At 35.7% G+C, this 21956-nt stretch overlaps 1 protein-coding gene across 35 annotated transcripts in view; it reads right to left on the minus strand.

Moving 5' to 3' along the window:
* The window catches only part of PBRM1 (polybromo 1), a 126220-nt gene that overhangs the window by 73760 nt on the left and 30504 nt on the right, over window positions 1–21956 (minus strand). For 12 of the 35 annotated variants that reach the window (XM_074198164.1, XM_074198175.1, XM_074198168.1 and 9 more), the window contains 6 exons: window positions 20251–20464; window positions 14373–14514; window positions 12237–12334; window positions 10062–10106; window positions 6042–6194; window positions 4812–5088 (listed from right to left, as the gene is read on the minus strand). In XM_074198164.1, the coding sequence (XP_074054265.1) occupies window positions 4812–5088; window positions 6042–6194; window positions 10062–10106; window positions 12237–12334; window positions 14373–14514; window positions 20251–20464 (929 nt within the window). The other 23 variants (XM_074198185.1, XM_074198184.1, XM_074198183.1 and 20 more) reach the window with 4 other exon arrangements.

The following is a 21956-nucleotide window of genomic DNA, read 5'->3' on the forward strand; positions in this document are numbered from 1 at the left end:
TATTTAAAAGAATATGCTTTCAATTTTTGTGTAACCACTGAAATTCCATCAAACTGCCTTGGAGAAGTGTAGTCATTAGAACATACCACACTAAATCTGAATGGTTCATCCAATTTAGGATTCAGAGTATAAAGAAAAGGTTTCACATATATTTGGGGCAAAGTAACTATCTGTTGAATGAACTGCAAAAATAGAACCTATCTTTGGGTACTTTCAGAGGGGTGGCATGGTCTATTTGTTGAGATTTTGGGATAAATTTTAATTCCATGTAATAATTCTATTCCTTCCAATCTGGGGTAGAAATATGGGGAAATATCTAGTTAGCTGAGTAATTAATAGCAGGAACAGAAGATGCCATTTTAAGGCCTAGTAAGAGAATGAGATATTCTGATCTAAAAAGGATTTCAATATAAGTATAGTTAGGTGCAGAGGAGTTAAATAGAATGCCACATGAGCATTCAGGCAAGAATCATATAATTTTATTTGCAATTCTAATTACTCTACCCTGATATATTATTTTTATATGGTATGAATTATTCTTCCTAGTATTTAACCTTTAAAAATACTACTCTTATGAACTTATGTGTATAGAGGCAGTGGACAGAAGAGGAAGTGAAACAGATTCTAGAAAGGGCAACTAGGTATGAGAGCAGCATCAGGAGAAGGGTGAGAAGTAAGTAGAAAATTCTCAATCAAAGAAATCAAAGAGGATTAGGAAGAGTGGAAAATCTACAAGTAGGTGGACCTTAAGCTTGAAATGGGACTGGAAGGGGAGAAATTCAATGACCAGAGAAGGCCTGAAGAGTAATAAATGTCTAAGTTAAAGTAGTAAATGTCTAGAAAGTAATAAATGTCTCAAGTTAAAAGCCCTCTGAATTGGCTCTCATGGTCAGCAAGACTGAAGGCCTAGGGCTGAATCCTTCACATAAATGAATCTTCCCCCCAATCCTGGATACTCTTTATAGGCCATTAAGGCTAGACTGCCCATAGTTTTGTCTAAAAGCTTCTTGAATTTTAAATGTTTTCAGCTTGTCCTATTTATCAGAATGATGAATACCTTAATTTACTACCAAATCTGGAGTCTTTCAAGAATGAAAGGAGGTAACAAAAAGAACTGAGTTCTTTTAGCTGAGGAGAGAATAGAAACTGAAAAATAATTTTATGAACACACAAAGCAAAATAATTCCAATGAGAAAAAATGGGAGTTGCCTGGAGACCAAGGGGGGGGGGGGAAGAGAATTCAGCTGGTAATTCATAATTTAAACATTTATATTAGAGATAGATGCAAAGAAAGGTAAGAGAAACCAATAAGGCTCTTCTTAGTGATCAGGTGGTAAGATCACTGTTCAATAGATGGACCACTGATCACTGACAAGAGAAGGTGAGCTACTCAGTTCTGATTTTTTATCTTTGGACTGAAAAAAAAAACAAACCCCCAAACAAACCCAAAACCCAAAATCAGAACAAAAGTGGATAAGGAGTTGCCAACTAAAGATGATAGAAGGACTTAGGTGTTCTTGATGATAGCAACTCATCTGAATAAAGGAAAGTGCTGAAAAAAGTGGCAAGGGTAAATACTGGGTAGTCAAATATCTGAAAGATTATAGAGCAATAGAAGAGAAATGTGCAAATATTTCCATTTTTTTTTAAGGTTTCTGTAAGGCAAATGGGGTTAAATGGCTTGCCCAAGGCCACACAGCTAGGTAATTAATTATTAAGTGTCTGAGACTGGATTTGAACCCAGGTACTCCTGACTCCAGGGCCGGTGCTTTATCCACTGCACCACCTAACCACCTCAAATATTTCCATTTTTAAAAGAAGGAAATAGCCAGAAAATCATAGCCAATGAATTTCACTATGAATCTTGGAAAAATTCTAGGGTATACAGTTCATCACAGGGGTTAGGAGGATGGTATCCCACAATCTGCAAAGTCCCCATAAAATCTTTTGGTCCTCCCTTTGTACTAGGATAAGTCATCATTATTATTATGATACTAAAAGATAAAAATATGTTGATATTATAAGATTCTATCTATCATGCATTTCTGAGTTTCTAAACCTTTTCAGTGTTGTCTGCTGGACTTTTGTGTATCATCTGCAGTTTTTACAAACTCACCCAAAATTCCCATTTTATTTCTTATGCTGGCCTGCAATAAATTTAAATTGTGATGTGGAAGGAATAACAGTATAACCAAATGGCCAGTTAGGGAGCATTAAGAAAAGGAAGTAGCAATCGCTAAGAACAATAGGGTTTCAGCAAAAACTAACCTTATTTTCTTTTTTGACATAGTTACTAAACTTGGTAGATCAGAGAAATGTTATGATTATAGTTTACCTAGATTTTAACAGAGCATAAAATTTGTAAAATACCATCAGATTCTTATAGAAAAGATGAAGAGATGAACAATCTACACAAAAGAACAATCATCAGAACTGAATGATCCAAGTGAAAGAGAAGTCATTCACTGGTTTCAAGTCAACTTGGAAGAAGATCTCCAATGGAATGTTTGGACGCTGTGGAACTTAATATTTTTCTCACTGACTTAGATAAAAGCATAGATAGTATCCATACCAAATTTTCAAATATCTCAACCTGGGGAGGGAGGGCTATAGAGCAGATAATAAAATTGGGATCTAAAAGATTAAAACTGGGCTGAATCTAATAAGGTGAAACTTCATTGGAATAAATATAAAATCTCACCCTTAGGTTTGAGAAACTGACTTCACCGGATGAGATATTCCTTATCTCATAGTTAAAAATATATGAAGGTTTTAGTGGACTCAGGGCTCAATGTGAGTTAACAGGTTGACATGATCAACCAAAAAAAGCTAAGGTGATCTTGGGCATTAAGAAAGGCATAGCTTCTAGAAATAAAGAGATCACACAAAAGAGCACAGTTTTCAAGTCTGGCTGCCACAGTTTCTATGGAAAAGACTGATAAACTGAAGAGAGTACACAATGATGGAAGGTCTCAAGTCTAGGCCATAAGAATTGTCTGAAGGAAGTGGGGATACTGGTCTAGAAAAGAGACAGATCAGTGTAGAATGTCTTCAAGTTTCCAAAAGGGTACAAAGTGGAAAAGGAAACAAATCTCATTCTGCCCCAAAGGGCAGAACTCAAGAATAATGGATAGAACTTGCAAAGAGGCAAATTTAGGCTCGATGCCAAGAAATCTTCTAAACACTTTGAGCTATCTGAAAGTGGAATGGGCTTGCAGGAGATGGTGGGCTCCCTCACTGGAAAGCTTCAAGCATGGACCACTTGAGAGCTATAGCTCTCAATTCTGAATTTCTGTGATTCCTCTTCATTATTTGAGTTGACTTTCTCCAGTTTCATTTTGGTTTTCTTAAACCAATTACTGTTTCATATTTTACTGACTATGGCTATAACTTCTATGTTTGTTAGCACTTTTTAGGAATGTTCTGGTGAGGATTCCTTCATATATAGGACTAGATGACCCCTGAGGTTTCTTTCTCTCATATTCCATGCTATGTGTTTCTGATAAACTGATTATGGCTGATCTATAACTTATGCTCTGTCTTGTGAAGCAATTTTAAAAATCTCAATGGTTTTGAAAAGTTGTGTTCTAACTTTATTTTCAAGTTAAACCTTTATTTTCACTTCTCAATTAAATCAAATTCTGTTTTCACTATTATACTTAAAAGTTTTCACAATGCCAATTATCAAAATAATGCTAGTCATGCATAACCTGTAAATAACCTAATAGTTAAAATATTGAACAGATAAGCAGAGAATACATTTAAACATTATGATAAAACTTTTTTAGACATCTTTGCAAAGAAATATTTTGACCCAGTGAGACTATAACTAGTTAAATAGGTCAAGGAGATCAAAGACAAAAATAAAATCTAATATTATACCAAAATATTCAGAGTTTTTTGTAATAGCAAGGAACTGGAAACAAAGGGCCACTGTAAGTGAGATGCCTGAATATACTGTGATATATCAAAATAATGAAATATTGTGGACTAAGAAACAAATATGAGAAATTTGCAGAACTTATAGAGAACACGCAAGAACTTATGGAGATTGAAATTAACAGAACTAAAATAATGAATAACACTACAATAATGTAAGCAAACGATCCCAAGAGAAAGCCAAAGCTGGAACAAATGAAAAGTCAATAACTGTCCTGAAAATAAACAGGTAAAGAACATAGCTTTCTCTCTAGAGAGAGGAAGGTGAATGCCAAGAAAGAATGCTACATATACATTGTCAGATGCAGTCACTGTATAGGATTGATTTTGCTTAACATTTTTCTTTATGCAAAGGGAGATTTCAATTTGGAGAGGGTAGCACTTTCAAAACTGAATATGATTTAAAACAAAAGACATCAATTAAACTTATTTTAGAAAAAAAAAACTTTTTTGTTTGCTTTTTTTTATTCAGGAATAGTTTAACATAACCATTTTTAGCATAACCGCTAAATGGAATGACCTAAAAAATACAATTATAAACATCTTCATAGTATAAATGTTTGTTTTATGGGTCAATGGGGCTAAAACAATTCATGACTTCATAGCCAACTTTTTGGTCATGAACATGGAACAAAGTCTATAACTAGGGTCCATACCAGAAATTTGATGGGATCTTATATATCAGATTATATATCTCCTGGCATAACCATTGAGAATCCTCGGTTGCTTCTGTGCCATAAAGAGGCAATGAAGCAGACCTTTTATGGAGGGGCTGTGATCTGTACTAGTGGACAGAGTATCCATAAAGATGAAATCACAGTTTGTGTGCCTTGAAGCCCCAAAAGGAAATGTTTCTGCTGTGTGAACAGTACCTGTGAGCCTTCTTCATTATAGTGTCTAGCATTTCGAAACATCAGCTTCATATCATCCATCATTGCCTCTTCTCCTGCATATTTATCATTACGGATGTTATGCTCAATAATTTTTAAGTCCATTGGTTCCAAGATGATTTTGTAATAATCAGGATAATCCTTTTTGGATGGCTTAACCATAAAAAGATCACAGAGTCTTCTGCCTGTACCTGGCTCTCGAGCTTCAAGAACAACGTTGAATAAAATTTTCATTCGCTGTTTTCTTATGTTCTTTTTACTGTTGAGGGAGCAAAACAATAGACAACTCAATTTCTTCTTTTCACAAGGATGGAAATTGAAATGGCACTGCTTTCTTTCTCTATCTGGCAGGTACTTCATAATGATTAAACCCCCCTTTGCCATATATGCCTGAAAATAACACCACATGCTAAGTCAATACTTTGGGAGCTGTCAGGGAAAGGCAACTTTTAATGAGCAGGCACAGGCAAATTTCTAAAATAGTTTGCAAAAGGGTAGGCTATTGGATCTTAGGGAGAGATATTTGTCTTTACAACACTTTTCACTGAATCCAGTGTTCATGAAGAGATGTGACCCCGACATTCAGGGAAAAACATTTTAACTACTATTACTCATTTTAGCTTTTAAGACTCATACAGCAAGGCTGCAGATGAATTGAGTAATGTTCTTTTCCTACAAATATTCCTATTTATTAAGGAACCAAAGTAGAAAAAGAAAATCCCAAATACTTGAGGGTCCTCACTAAGATTTAAACATCTTGGTTACCAAGAAGCTTGCTTAAAATTTGCATGTTCTATATACTGGATTAGTGTTTCCCAATCAGAGTATGTGGGAACACCTGTATGTTTACAGATATTTCATTATCATGAATATCATGGCAAATCCTAGTTTCTCTTCTTCCTCTGTGTGAACTTTTGCCCATGCAGATCCTCTTTCTCATTCTGTTTCTGACCTGTAACAATCAATGCCAATGTTAAGTAAGAAGCTAGTTTTGAGGTTATTTTGGGGAATAGGTGGTCTGTGATTTATCAAAGCCTCTCATGGAAGTTAGTGCCAATTTTTTATTACTGTGTGTAGAATTCCCACCCCACAGGGAGTAGCATTGCACTAGTCAACAAAATTTAAGACTATAAAGGACCTTAGAGAACATTAATCCAACCCCCTTATTTTACAACTGAGGAAACTGAGGTCTAAAGAGGTTCAGTGACTTGCCGAAGATCACACAGTGAGTTAGTGGCAGAGTCAGCACTAGAACCCAGGTCTCCTGCTTTCCGGTCCAGGGCTCTTATGTCATAAGCCTTTGGTGGTGAACTCCCAGCTGGACTGGAACCAGTAGCCTCCAAGTCAGCAGCTGAGGCAGATAACCTAAAAGTAAGAAGAAATGGCTGTGCAGAGACTCAGTTGCAAATAGTTTTGTCTGTTTCCTATTGTTCAGTTCAAAAGTTGTCCCTAGGAACAAGCTATGTGGCTGGGGGAGTCTATCCATCTCTAAATGGACTTCATCTACTAACAATCTGAGTTATGAAGCTTCTAAGTGTTAGAGGTTTTTCTCTCAAAAATTCAGTAAGATATTAAAACAAATAAGCAAACAATCAGAAAAATAAATTTCTGTGCTTACATTAAGATTCTAAAATATGTCTGAGTGTCTACTGACTCTTTAAAGCCAACATTTCAAAAGGTTATGGTAAGCTGGAGTGAGTTATCTAAAAGAAAAAAATCACCCAGAGTCTCACTGTTTCTATTTAAAGAATCACTGTCATGCTCAGATGGCAGGTGCCTTTTGCCTTTTATCATTCATTGCTGTTATGGCCTTCTGGAGCACTGTGGCATTAGCATTATGTCTCTTTAAAAAAATCAAACTCCCCTTTGTTAAGTGATAACTCTTCTTGAAAGCTATGTCTAGAACTTCAGTTTAATTTGGAAGCAGTTTCCTTTGACAGATGTGATGAATCCAAAGAGACACCCCATGATAAAGCTATGTAGCAGTAGTTTTCCCTCCCCAACTTTTAGCAACTACACAATGAGAAACTTTACTCCTGCCATCTAGTTTTAGAATATATGCTATTTGAGGGTTAACCTCAGACTTTATACAACAGGCCTCCAGGGTCAAAGCTGAAGAAAGCAAAGGACACACAATATTTGTGGGTCCTATGTCACAAAACCCTTATGTTTGACTTTCTGTGAAGTAAAAGAAAATTGAACAAACTCAAGAATTCCATTTTGAAATCATAAGCAGTTAAAAAAATCTCTTTAAAAATGGACTTAGAAAGTATGTGTTTTTGTTGTTTTAACAAAAACATTCTAATGGGAGAAGAGATGATTTCTCATTTTTGGTTGACTGAAATCTAGCCCTGGATATTTATATACCAAACTGCTATCAGACTAGAGCACTAGAAATAACTTTTTCATTTGGGAGCTTTATCAAATTTTATAGAATGGGAGGAAAGTTTTTAAATAAATCTGGAAGCAATTATCACAAAGGCAGAATGTATTTTCCCAGACATGTAGCTAGATATGAAACTTTTAACTGAATCTATTACAATATGCTATAAACATTGAGAGGTCTGACTACTCTTGGCTGTCATCAGATAGACAACTGATGGTAGATGGTCATTTTGTCTCCAGTGACTGACAACCTGGCAGGCAACATTTAGTGAGACAAGTCCCAAATCTGAAATCAAAAAGGACATAACCAGGAAACTACTTTAATCTGATGCTTAAAACTCAATCTGCTATAATTTTTTGTACATTAAGAATACTTCCCTCCCCTCCACCAATCTCATTGGTTAGTTCAGAAGATGGGAGATAGTCCTAAACAAATTTGAGGTCTTTCTTCCTGGTGTTCTATTATACATTTACGTTAAAGAAGCCTGCTTCATGGCTCTCAAAGACAACGTAGTCTTCAGAGGTTAGACAAAAAGAGTGGCTGCTTACAAAATGGAGGCTTTTCTTTCTTCCTTACCATTTTTCTTCTTTTCATGCATTCATGATACCCAACAAGAACTTAAAAACACAACTTTCTCATCATCTTATGCCGCTTTCCTACTTTTCTAAGGTTGAAAACTCAAAAATTAAACAAGTGATTATAGGGAGGGGCTTTGGTGGTCTTCTGTGGAAGACCTCAGATGTAGAGTCAGAAGAGCTAAGTGGGGAATCCTAGCCAAGTCACCCTAACTTTCCAGGGCTTCATTTATCAAGTGGGGAAATCATGATTGTCAGGCTTTCAGGATTCGGTGGACAAAGAAATAGTGGTGTAATGCTTAAACAAAAGATACTTAATAAACACTTCTGGTGATTTTCATACAAATTCAAAATCCTTTGTAGATATAAAGGATCTCAGGAAACTTTTATGAAGAATAAATAAATGAGTGCCTAGTTTCACAAGTAAAAGCACCTAAAACCCTGGGGGAATTTAACATTAATCTTGGAATAGAAATAAAATGCTTCCTTCCTTTCCCCTTGAAGTTCACTCTTAATTCCTAACAGCGTTGGGGAGATATTATCTATATTTTAGTTAAAGGAACATAATTTAGTTTATCATCTGTTATAACTTTTCTGCTCTGTAGATAAGTGTATATGTGGGTTGGGAGGGAAGAGGAAGTTAAGAGAATTCTAGTCCAAAGTACTACATATATACTGTTGTCACATGATCTGCTTCCCAATACAATCTCATTAGTTCATAAACAAAGTTAAATTCTTGATTGTTTTTCCTATATCCCTTCCCTCTGTCTCCTTATCACCAAGTCTCTTCTGTGTTCTAATCGGGCTACCAGTCAATTATCAGTCTAAGTGGGAGCTATACTTTCTTCTTCAGAACTGATTTTTTTTTATTATTGGTGATGCTCTGCTTCTTTTTCTATAATACTGTGCTTTTCTGCATGATAGTATCTCACATTCATTCATTCAAAATTCAACACATATTTATGTACCTAATCATAAGTTCCTAGTTGAACAGCTCCTTTTCTTTCTCCAATACTGACTTCTTTTAACCATTAACTCCTCTCCTCAAATTTTTGAAGAACTCATCTATTTATTCACATGGTTTTAATGAACATTACAATAAAAACAGGTCTCAGATATTATCATCACTCTCTACTTTTTCCAGTACTGATTGTCTGAGACATATCATGAATACCACTAAGTTCAAATTTTATTTCTTTTACTATCGCTATCATCATCATCATCATCATCATCATCATCATCATCAAATCTGAGTGTACTGCTTTGAAACTTTAAAGCTACTTTACACTTTTTGCTCTCATTTGCCTTCCACATTAAGGGTTAACAACTGTACTACCAATTCTTCTAAATAACGGTTTAGATCCACTCCACTCTTCCATTTTCAAAGCCAAAGCTCTGGTCCATAATCCAACCACCCTATTACTACCTGAGACATCCTGGCCTGCTCCTATTCTCCTTCTTCTTCCATCTTTATTCCACCTTTATTTATATCCACAAGTAGAGCAAAAATCACTTCTCCTGCCATTTCATATTTATTTCTAGTCTCCTTCTCAGAGGCTCACAATGGATCTTTACAGCATAATCGTCCTAGGTTTTGAGGTCCTCTATCAGGAAAACCCAACCCAGTAATCAGCTTCTGCCTGATTTGTGTTCATCATTTCAAATAAGCAAGCTTCATCTTTCCCTTTCCCTTCCTCATTCAATGATATCTTCCCAGATCAACTAAATCTGCATCCAAAAACTGAATATAAAATTTTTCTTTACTTAAAGTCTACTATGTGTCCAGGCTACTTAAGATTATTTTAAGGGCATTTATCTTTATGGGCAGTATTACACAAACTATGCTGCAAAGAAGTGAGTTTGTTATTGCTATTTTTTTAAATGGATCTCATGCTATTTTTTTCATAGGAGTTACAAAAATAATTTTAATTTCACTATAGGAGTTCTGCTTAAGTTTTGCTTAAACAAAACAAAATCATATTCTACCACTGTGGAAAAATTTGAGAACCACTAATGTAGGGGACACCAATGAAGGATGGTCCTTGCCCTCAATAAATTTACTAATAGAGAAGGCATTTTGGGTTCTCTTGGCAAAGTTAGTTAACAGGTCCCTAGTCTAGGTGTCCTTTTAACTTGTGTTATCAAGAACTCTTTTTACTAAAATAGTCTGGTGCTAAAAATAAAGCTTTAGGTTTCCCTTTAGGTTTTCCTAAACACCCAGAAAAAGTTAGCCTTTAGAAGTACGCTTATGCATAAAAAATGTGTGCACACCTGGATAGCCTCCTGAGGCCCAACATCTCATTGTCATGAGTGTTCCTGGGAAAGCAGAAACAAACATTTTACATGTGGAAAGAAACAAAATAAGCAAACATCAGAAAGACATATATAAACTCAATGTGGATGAGAAAAAAGGGTTCTTTGCACCCAATGCCTAAAGATAACAGATATTTGGAAATCTTTCACCAATGAAAAGCAAGCTTTATCATTGGTGTTTTAGGGAAGGAGAGAAGGAGTTTCACTTTCGTGAGGAGCAGAGAAGACTGTATGCTACTGTACTTGGACTCTGGCATTAACAAGGCAATGAGGCAGACATAGAAGCACACATCATAGTTAATCCCTCAGGTCTGGCAGCATTCAGACAGCTTATTAATCAGGGGAAGTTCTACGAGAACATGTACTGAATCATATAGCAAAGCCTGATTAAGTGGGCATATTTACTCTATTCTCTGTGCCAAAGTAATCAAGCTCCCAAAGGCAGTCTACTATGTTTCTCTTTCCCTAGAATACTTTTTCCCATCTCTTAAGAAGGACTTGCCTATCTCACAAATATTTAATTCATCTCATATTCATTCAAGTTGCATTTTCTCTTTGAATTTCTAGGCTATAGCATATGCTTTTATGGCTCCATCATGTAATCTGTATATTTTACTTTCTTATTTATGTTGTTCATTTATTGTATACATCATTTCCTGAGGACCTTGGATAATGACAAAAACTTTTCATCAGAGATAGAATTATTATCCCAAAAGCACACTATTTAATTTTCTTTTACAGAAGGTTTAATGGCAAAGAAGTGCATTCAGTTTGTTGGAGTGAATCCTGAAAACTTCAAGCCAACAATACTTGTAGTTTGTGTGGCTCTGTCCTGGGCTGGGTTGACTTTCAAAGTTTTAAAAGACCTCTCTTTTCCTTTAGTAATGATAGCAAACTATATCATTATTTATTATCTTCATTACTTTCTTCACCTGAAAAATGTTTATCTTTGATAGTTGATTAAGAAAACATAGTGACTGTACTCAAAGATATTCTTGATTTAAAGTTTCTGATCTTCATTTTACATTTCAACCTTCCCCTGTACATAAGCAATTAAGAACTTACAAGACTGAAATTCATAGACCAGAAATAGCGATGATCATTTCAGGATGAAATGACTTACTTACTATAGGTATCTATCAAAATAAATGTATTTTCAAAGCAAAAAAAAAAAAGAAAAAAACAACAACCCCCCCCCCATATTAGTATAGGACTAGGCAGAACAGCTTCTCATTTTTAAACAAATGACTAGATTATGTCCTTCTTTAAAGAATTTTATGGGAAAAAAACTGCATGAATAAAAACCATGTAAGCAATCACTAATTTACTCCTTTCAATTCTCTGTTGGATCTCACGATCAACTATATTTAATTCTTTATCTTTGACTTAGCCTCTTATCAATTATCCTACTAACAGCAGAGCCTGTTATGTGGAAGAGTCTAAGACAGTGGATATCAGAGACAAAAAACATCTTACGACAGTGGAATCAATTTGAGAAACCTTATAGAAATGCTCTACAGACAATGGAGTTAGGTGGGTAGAGCTATTGGAAATTTTATCATTAACAAACACCTTTTCCAGAAAGCTCCTCAAAGGGAGGAAGGCAGGACAAGGAAAGTCAAGGCTGAGGTTATGGAGAAAGGCAAGGATTTTCTGTCTTAATGATTTCATGAACTGCATGAAAACATGATTTAGTATTCTGTGATTTGACATCTTAAAAAGAAGATAGGAATAATAAGGTAAAATAAAATCTTACTTTACTAAAACAGTCCAGATGTTCTTAACTAATTTTATTAGCATTAATAAAGTCTTTGAAGGGACAGGATTTTAAAATCTAGAAAAAATTACTTTTGATTCTTCCATGGCTTTCTAAAGCATTATTTTGTTTTGTAACTATGAAAAGAAAGATACAAGTATTTTGTCATTTAAACAGCCTACTAAGAGTCAGTAGAATACTTTAGTGCTTAAGAAAGCAATATTAATGTTTAATTTAAAACTGATATTCTGACAAGTTATCAAAGAATCTAAGCAAATAATTATACAATTTACATTCAATAGCATATTTTGCTTCCTTAAGTCAAAAGACAAGCTAAACAAGTGAAGGGAAGAGACTTCTAGCTGGGAGAAAAGTACCTTTTTCTTTTGGCACTGCCAGTATCAGAGGTGGCTGAAGAGATCATACTGTCACCGTCCTCAATATCGTCTCTCCGAGCAAGCTCCTTCTTCTTCGCCTGAAAGAGAGCAAATCCCTGGAGTCAGGCTCACTCTACTAAATGCTCTTGGAATACATGAATAATAAAGAGCTGCAGAGATCAGATTCACACAGAAAGATACAACTACAAGTAGGAGGCATGAATATTAAAGTATTAAAATTTTTCAATAACCACAATTTAGTGAAAGTCTGCCAGACCAAAAAAAAGCAGGTCAAAAAGGACTTAGATATTTAAGGAATCACTTTTAGCCAACAGCATTTAATTCTATAAAAGTCCTCTTAGCCAATTTGAACGAATGAGACCCAAAATGCCAATGCTTTCTTCCTCTGGTGGCCATGTTAAGTGGTACTCTCTTCATGCAACTTTAAAAAATTCTATGAGTGTCTTTTATTTCTGAGGGGCAGTCGAGCTGAAAACAATGGAAGTTTGAACAGAGAACTGAAAGAAGATCTACTTTTCAAGTAACACATGAATTTTTAAAGCTCTTCTGCCAAATAGAGCAGGCTTACAGAACACAGATATAGAACTTAACAGCAAATAAGAAGTTCATAAAATCTGTGGTAGCCTTTGCATCCATAAAGATTCTTTGTTCTTTCATTCACTAAGCATTTCTTAAGTGCCCACTAAGTGTAAAGTATTACATTAGGTGCTGGAAAAGAAAACATTGGTTCCTGCCCTCAAGGAACTTATGGTTCCATTGGGAGAGATAAGGTATGAACAGAAAGTGGCAAATAAATACAAGGTAAAATGTAATTCTTCAAGTGGGCCTGGTTATCAGAAGTCATGGGATCTTTGCAGTTGGAGGCTGCAGGACCCTGACAGCAGAGACCATGTCTTCTCTAAGCTTTATGTATCTTTACTATAGATGCTTACTCTATATTTTACTGTTGTTTTCTTTTGTAACTATTATGCTATGAAAATTCAGAGTAAGGAATACTCTTTTCTAGCTGGGAAGGCTTCATGGAGGAGGTAATATCAGAACTAGGTCTTTAAGTATGATGAAGATTTCAAGAAGTCAGAAATAAATTCTAAGGTGCAAAGATAGACATTACAGTATGGGGAATTATATGCTAGGGGAATAGCAAATAGTCTGATTTGGCTGGAACATAAAATATTTTTAGGGAAGCAATATGAGATAGGACAGGAAAATTCAACTGGAATTTGGTGGGAGCCAGAAATGCCAAGTTTAGGAATTTGGACTATATATGGTAGGCCTTTGTTTATTAGTTCTCAAACATTCTCCTGGGAATCAAGGTCCTATGGAAAAACTAAAACTGTGAAGTATAAATGTTTATTTTTTTGTGCCTCCAATCATCCTTTTTATTTCAGTGGTTCCATCCTATCCTGGTCTCTCTCTCTATAGATAGAAATTGCTAAGACAATTTTAAGGAAAGGGTCTGATAAACTAATTTACATCACATTATAAATACCTAACAGTGTTTTTGTATTTTATAAGGGATAGATATTGCCAGCCACAAGAGTTATTAAGTCAAAAGCATAAAACTTTAAAGGAGGAAGATTTAAGGTACCAGTAAACCAGCAGGTGAGCTTTTTGTAAAAGAGGGCTTTCTAAGTATCAACATATACAAAGACAGCGTCTGGCACCCACCTGGATTTCTTTCTTAAATGTACCTCATTCTATGTAGTAGATAGATTTTTAAATTCTCCTCATTGAAATACAGGTTATGTATTATGATAACTTTTCTATGATAAGGTAATGAAAGGAGCAGAAAGAAAATATCAATCTTCTAACTTGATCATTAGAATTATTTGAGTGGTTCCCCAATTGACAAATGATCAAGGGATATCAACAGGTAGGTTTCTGAAGAAAAAATCCAAACTATCAAGTGGGTGCATAGCCCTCTGTAGTATCAGTGATTTCTGATTTTGTATTGCTGACTATAAGAAGATGGCTAACAGGATTTATGTCAGATGAATAAAATCAGATGATTTGAGTCTCCTATAATTCAAAATGCCCCCAAAAGAATGAAGGCACATCTTTGAAAAATTATGTCAGAGTAAAACATAAACTTATCCAAATATCATTAAAACCTACCTGCATAACTTGTTGCATTTTTAGAACTCGTTTGTAGATGGCTGAATTGGGAACATTATAACGCTTGGCATTTTCAAACATTAAATTTAGATCACACTCCAAATGATCTAAAGTTTCATATTCTTGGTTCTTTAACTTGGTTCTGTGAAAGAGAGATGTATGATTTGAATTTTGCCTCATGGAAGTCAGTTACTATGAAACATTCTTTCTGAAAATCTAACAAATTCCTAACAGAAGGAGTCTGGGATCTGGAGTCAGAAGAACAAAATTTGTTATTACTGTGACCCTGAGCAAATCACTTAAAGTCTCTAGACTCGCTACCATAGCATGAAGCCAGTGGCCAAGATGAGCTCTAAGTTTACTTTCAGCTCTCTTATTGAGGTACACTAAGTACATTCTGAATCTCTGAACTGACCCTCCAGACTGATGAGATCTATCATATCCTGTTGGTTGTCTCTCCCACCTCCCCCACCCTATGTCTTTCTCCAGGCACAATGAAATCAAATCAACCATCACCATTCTTGGAAAGTTGGGATTAGCCAGTTGTCCTATGAATTCACTCAGCATCCTGATGACTCTCCAGACAAAAACGTAGCTCTCATTCCCCTATCTCAGTGGGTTCCTCTTAGAATCTAACTGCTTGAGGGTAAGGACCATTTTGTTTTTGTATTTGTATCTGTAGTACTTAATACAATACCTGGAATATAGTAAGTACTTTGTAAATATTAAGTGCCTTTTCATTCATTTGTAGCATTTGGTGGATGATACTGATTAGAAAACTAGAAATCATCCTTTAAGAGACAAAACTACATATATTCCCTTTCTGGTGGGTAGAACTTCTCTTGATGAACAGAACTGATTAACAGAGTTTTGAACTATAACAATATCATATTCAATTATTATACCGATATGAATACTTCTAAGATGGCATTTTGTTTTCCTATATAAACTCAAGGCACATGCACATGCCTTGAAAGAGAACTGGGGTAATGAATTTTCTCTGAGGTACTACTACTCATAGAGATTTTCAAATTTTCATGATCAAACCCTCCTTTATTCTTAAGATAAATGTCTTTGATTAGTTAATTAGCTACTGAATAAGTGCTTGTGGATGAATCAACCACAACATCCTCCATCCATTTTTTTATCTATTACACCTGGAATTCAGACTTGGATTTCTTTCTTAAATGTACCTCGTTCTATGTAGCAGATAGGAGGATCTAGAATTAGAAGGCCATCTCTGCCACTTCCTGGCTATGAGAGCAATCACTTTTCCTATCTGGACCTCCATCTGTCATTTGTAAATGAAGGCAGCTGGGTTACATGATTTTAAGGTTCTTTATGGCTCTGACTTTCTGTGATTCTCAATGTGTGCATGTTTGTGTGTGTGTGTGTGTGTGTGTGTGTGCATGTATACACTCAAAAGCTAGATTTCTAAATTCTCCTGATTGAAATACAGGTTATGTATTATGATAACTTTTCTATGATAAGGTAATGAAAGGAGCAGAAAAGAAAATGTCAGTCTTCTAACTTGATCATTAGAATTATTTGAGTGGTTCCCCAATTGACAAATGATCAAGGGATATCAACAGGCAGGTTTCTGAAAAAAAAATCCAAACTATCAACAAGCCATATAAAAAACTCCAAATTATTAATAATAGAAGAAATACAAATTGAAGAAATTTTTAAGTTCCACCTTACACCTATTTGACTGGTAAACTTGACAAAACAGGAAAATAATAAATGCTGGTGGGGCTATAGGAAAACTGGTACATTAATGCAGTTTGGTGGGGCTGTCAACTGGACTACCCATTCTGGAAAGCAATTTAGAACCAAGACCAAAAAGCTTTTAAGCTATGCATTTATTCAGAAATACCATTACTATCAAAGAAATCAAAGAAAAAAGAAAATAAGTAGAGTGTACAAAAATAATTATAGTAGCTCTTTTTGAAGCGGCAAAGAACTGAAAACAAAAATAGTGCCCATCATCTGGAGATTGGCTCTGGTAAATAAACATAATGGAATATTTTTAAAAATGATGAAAAGGATGGTTTCAAGGAAATCTGAAGATTTATATGAACTGATACAGAGTGAAATGAATAGAACCCAAAGAACAATTTATAAAATAACATTATAATTTGACAAATTTGAAAAATGTAAAAACTTAATACAATGACTAATCAAAATTCCAAAGAAATGATGAAATATCGTACCCACCTCCTTAAAGAGTTGATTTGGCTCAGGATGAGTGTAGGCTGATTTCTTGGATTTGACAAATACTGGACTTTTTTTTTGTTTGTTTTGTTTTTTGTTCTTACAAGGCAATCAGGTTAAGTGATTTGCCTAAGGTCACACAGCTAGGTAATTATTAAGTGTTTGAGGTCGGATTTGAACTCAGGTCCTCCTGACTCCAGGGCTAGTACTCTAACCACTGCGCCATCTAGCTGCCCCCCTCAATACTGGATTTTGTTTAGCCTAACTGTTATTTGGTGTAAGACCCCCCCCCCCCCAGAAGGAAAGTGAGAAGGTAAGAAAATAGGATTTTGCTCAAAGAAAAAAAAAATTCAAAAGAAGAATAACATTACTTATTCTATAAGTACCTAAAATTTAGTTTTCCAACAGTAACAACAAAAAAGCTATACAATTTACATGTGGCCCATAAAACAAATATGAACTTTCAAGGGAGCATATCATATAAAAGGAAAAAATGAATAAATTTAGCCATGAGCTATATTTTACAAATGTAGTGGTTAAATAATATTTTTGGTACCTATTCCCACGATGATGATCTTTGTCCTTCATTCTTGAAGAAGACTATGACATCAGGGAGGTGATGCCATGATAAGCACGTGAATTGGATTTGAGTGAGGGGTGCTATGCTAAGTCACCAGCCTCACTTTCTCCTCCGGAGCCATCTGGATCCAGTGGCCAGATATGAATCAGAACGACTGGAGATAGCCCTGGATGCGAGGCAATCAGGGTTAAGTGACTTGCCCAGAGCCACACAGCTAGTAAGTGTCTGAGGCCGGATTCGAACTTAGGTCCTCCTGACTTCAGGGCCAGTGCTCTATCCACTGTGCCAGCTAGCTGCCCTATTCCCATAAATGCATAAAAATAAATTTTATAAAACACTAGGCATTCTCCACATCACAGGGAACAAAGGCATTGAATTTTATGTGCCATACAATTTTAGAGATCATTTCATTCATATCCCTTATTTCACAAAAGGAGAAAATAAGGCTTGGGGAAAAGAACTGACCAGATGAGTCAATATAACTAATCAGGGCAGAGGCAGAATTTGACTCCAGGTATCCTGACTTTTATCTGAGTAACCCCACTGGAGCTCTTTTGGTAAAGGTGGTAGATTGGCATTTCTTTTTCCAGTTTATTTTACAGATGAGGAAACTGAGACAAAGAATTGTGACTTGTTCAGGATCACTAGATAAGGTTCTGAGGGCAGATTTGAACTCATAAAGATCCAGATCCTGGATTCTCTGTACTATGGTGTCACCTCATTGACCTTACTATTTATCAGGTATCCACTAAATCAACATAAATAATGGAGGAAGGCAGAATGAAAACTTCATTAGAGAAGAATTAAACAATTCTCTCCTATAACCCTCTAATGATGTAAGTGATATGTTGGCCAATCTTAGCACATATGCTAGGACACATATGTGAGGGACATGCACTACTTAACTGTGCCTATGCCCATTACCATGGATGAGGCTGTCTGGAACTGGATGTGAAGTTGAACTGGATGAACCCCAAAGCTCCTGGTAATTTTGAGAGTCTTATCATTCACCTAGTACCTCTCCTCTCATTCTCTAGCATCCTAGACTCAATCTAGCCCATCTAAATCTTGCAGATGCAGCAAAGAAATTATATGCAATCAATATACTTAAGACATCTTTAAAATAAAACCCAAGTTCTAAACTACCCCTCAACAAGAGCAGTAAAAATCTATACCAAGAACTTTTTCTGACATAGTATATGTCCTTATTATTGTAGTATGGAAAGCACGATTCAAATTTAGCCTCTGATTCTTACTAGTAATGTGACTCTGGGCTAGTCATTTTCATTTTTCTATGCCTCAGTTTCCTCATCTGTAAAATGAGGGTGTTGGACTTGATGGCCTTTAAGGCCTTTCTCAACCTCAGTTTCTTTTACCCAGAGGCAGAAGGGTATGATGGCCACCGAGTCTGAAGAGCAGGGTTCATATCCAGCTTCTGACACTTTCTACCTGTGTGTCCTTCCCTTTACCCTCCCACTCCACCCCCACCCCAGTGGGGGGACTCAGTTTCCTCATCTGAGGTCACTTCCATGATTCCAGATACTGACCCCCATAATTGCTTGTAGCCTCCCTCCCAGATTCTTGACTGTTTTATAATTTTTATATTCATATTTATTAAATATACATGAGAATGTAATATCTCTGTGCCTATGGATTGTTTCATCCTTCTCATTTGTGTGCCCAGAGTCTAGCACATGGTCTGCCACAAAGGAGGCACTTAATACATCTTTGTTGATCAATTGATCTTCTGTAAAACGGGGAAAATAAAACTTCACTAAGTTACTGTGAAGTTTACATGAAATGAACTTTGCAAACTTTAAAGCAATTCTTACAACAGTTTTCTAGGTGAGGTAATGACAAGCAATTCTGGCTGAACAACTAACCTTGTGTTATTTTCAAGTTGAATTAGTTAGAACATTTGAATAAAAAGGGCTATAGAAGACCAGTCCTTCTTGTGAAAGACAAAAAGAATAAATTAAAAGGTGATTTCTCTCAGGAGCTACCTGCCACTCTATTTTTTCTGGCAGCAAGGATATGATGGTGGCAATTTTGCAGTTTCTAGGGCACTTCCATCATGAACAGTAAGTACTAAATATACGATCACAAACTATTTCTGTGGAGTATTTCAAAAGGGCTAGCTTTCAAAGAAAACACCCTCAGTTGAAAATTAGAAAGAAAAAAATCTTGAAATATGTTATCGGATTATGATTTGTGGATCCCAACTATTTGAAGAATTGTTTCATTTCCATTCCTGGAAAACTGGACATTTTTCCTAGTGGGCTCATGTACAGTTCCAGTCCATTGGATTTATTTTAGAAAAGTCACTCTAATTAAACCCTGATGAACACTGTAAGAAACAGGCTTTGATGGGGATGAAATTAAGGCAATATTCTATTTGAATGTTGCATCCTTTCTCTTGCTTTGAATGTTTTAAAATATATTCTTAAGGAAAAATTCTTAAGGATTTTGATTTGACAAATCATTCAATTGACTTGTACCTTAAACTTAAGTGAAAAATTAAGTTAAACATCAAATGTTTCTCAAATTTAGTTTGGGGAAATACAACTATTAAACAAATGGGAGAAATTGAGCTAATTTCTGAACATGGTTTTTATACAAGCATCCGTGTGTGTGTGTGTGTGTGTGTGTGTGTGTGTGTGTGTGTGTGTGTGTACACACACAGAGTAATGTCTAGAATATATCATGAACTCAGATAAATTATCATAAAGTATTAATAATCAGAGAAGCAAGAAAAGTTTTGTAGTTTGGTCAGTCCCAAGACAAATGACAATTATATTAATTAAACCAATTAAACAGAAATAATCTTTTCTTGCACTACAATGAAATGATAATTGTGCTGAGAATGCCACTTATCATTTAACAGACTGCATTTCTCATATGGAAAAAAAAAAGGAAAGTTATGACACAAGCCCTGAGAAACTTCCTAATACCCTCAAATCAAACATATTTAACTTTTTGGTAACTTCTTCCAGGAAAGAACAAATATACAAAGGTTCAAGCTTGACCAAATGCACTTACTTGGAAATAACTAAGAAATACACTGATGAAAGACTACTATCTTACCTTATCTGCTGCAAGGAAATGGGCATTTTAATTTGCTGATAATAATCAGGATATTTTTTCTTCGAAGGCAAATGGAAAAATGGTTCTGCTATTAGCTGTCCTTGGTTATTCCGACAGCTCCTAACAGTATCATACAGTTGATAAAGGGGATTGGAAACATCCATAAAGGAAGTAATACTCTCTGCTTCTGACTCCCCCTCTTCATAACGAGCAGCTAGAAAGACAAAAAAGGAGTATTACTCAGGGATTTTTCAGAAAATGAAATTAAAAAAATAACCTTAAAAGTACTTTGTTACAAATGTACACGTACAACTTTTACCAGTCTATTTGCCATCATGGGGAGGGGGTAAGGGAGGGGGGGAAGGAAGGGAGGGTGGTAGAAAAATGTGGAATTCATAAATTTGCAAAGGAATGAATGTTGAAAAACTAAAACTGCATATAATTGGAAAAATTAAGTAAAATTTCAATGAAAGTACTTTGCTACCTTGCACAACCAAAGTAGGTATTCTTAAAGACTAATTCATTTAGAAAGTTAGCTTTTCACTGCAATTTCTGATAACAGCAGGAATGCTCAACAGCATGGGTAATAAAGTCACTTTCACTGTTTCCTAAAGAACTGATGCTCCAGGTCACAAACACTAGGAATACTGATGATCGAACCACCTCCTACTGAGTCTGTTTTGCCCTTACATATGTTATCCTTGGACTCTTGTATTTTGGGTTCATGCCTATTTTTCATAGTATGTCTCCATGATGTCACTTTTCCTTGGTGTCAAAGCATCTGAGGAGTTTTCTCTTTTTAATATGCTTTATACTTATTATAATTTATTATTATTTAGTCTATAGGCTGGAAAGCAAATCATCAAATTTGTGAGAATTTTTTCATGATAGGGCTGAGTGAGGGATGGATGGACTTTTTTTATGAATAAACTCCATCTGATTTAATGCATGAATCTTGTGCCCTCTACTGTAGCAACATTTGTTTTACTGACTCTCACATTCTCCCTCTATTCACAAAGTTCCTAATGCTAACAAACAGGCCCTCAACTCCTAGATCCTTCCATCCCCTAGAGGGATACTCCTAAAGATCTCTTCCCTTCATAGCCAAATACCTAGAAAAAGCTGTCTCTACCTGTTGTCTTGACTTCCTCCCACTCTCTTCTAAATCCTCTGCAATCAGGATCCTCCTTTCATTCTCCTGAATTGTTCCCTCAAATCTTGCTCACTGATTGTGATGGCCTTTCTCAGTCTCGCTGACCACCCTGTACTCCTGGATACTCACTGGGACTTTCATGATGCCTCTTTCTGTTGGTTCTTCTCATCTCTGACCACTTCTTTACTTCACTATCGTAACTGTGATTGTGCCCAGGGTTCTGTCCTATGCCCTTAGCTCTCAGATCACTCTATGCAGGCTTCCTTTTTCTCCTGAGCTCTAGCCATTTATCTGTTACAAATAAGTGATATAACAAACTGGATATCCCACAGGTACCTCAAATTCAACACAGACAAAACATTACTCATTTTGCTCCTGTTGCCCAACCTATCTCTCTTCCAAACCTCCCTATTTTTGACAAGGGGGTGGCTATTATTTCAGCTGGTGACCTAGGGGGTCATCCTCAATTCCACACTCATCCAAACCCTACATCCAGGTGCCAAATCTTCTCATATTTATCTTCACAGTATCTTTGACATCCATCTTCTCTCCA

The sequence above is a fragment of the Macrotis lagotis genome, chromosome 8, assembly GCF_037893015.1.
Source record: "Macrotis lagotis isolate mMagLag1 chromosome 8, bilby.v1.9.chrom.fasta, whole genome shotgun sequence".
NCBI lineage: Eukaryota > Metazoa > Chordata > Mammalia > Peramelemorphia > Peramelidae > Macrotis > Macrotis lagotis.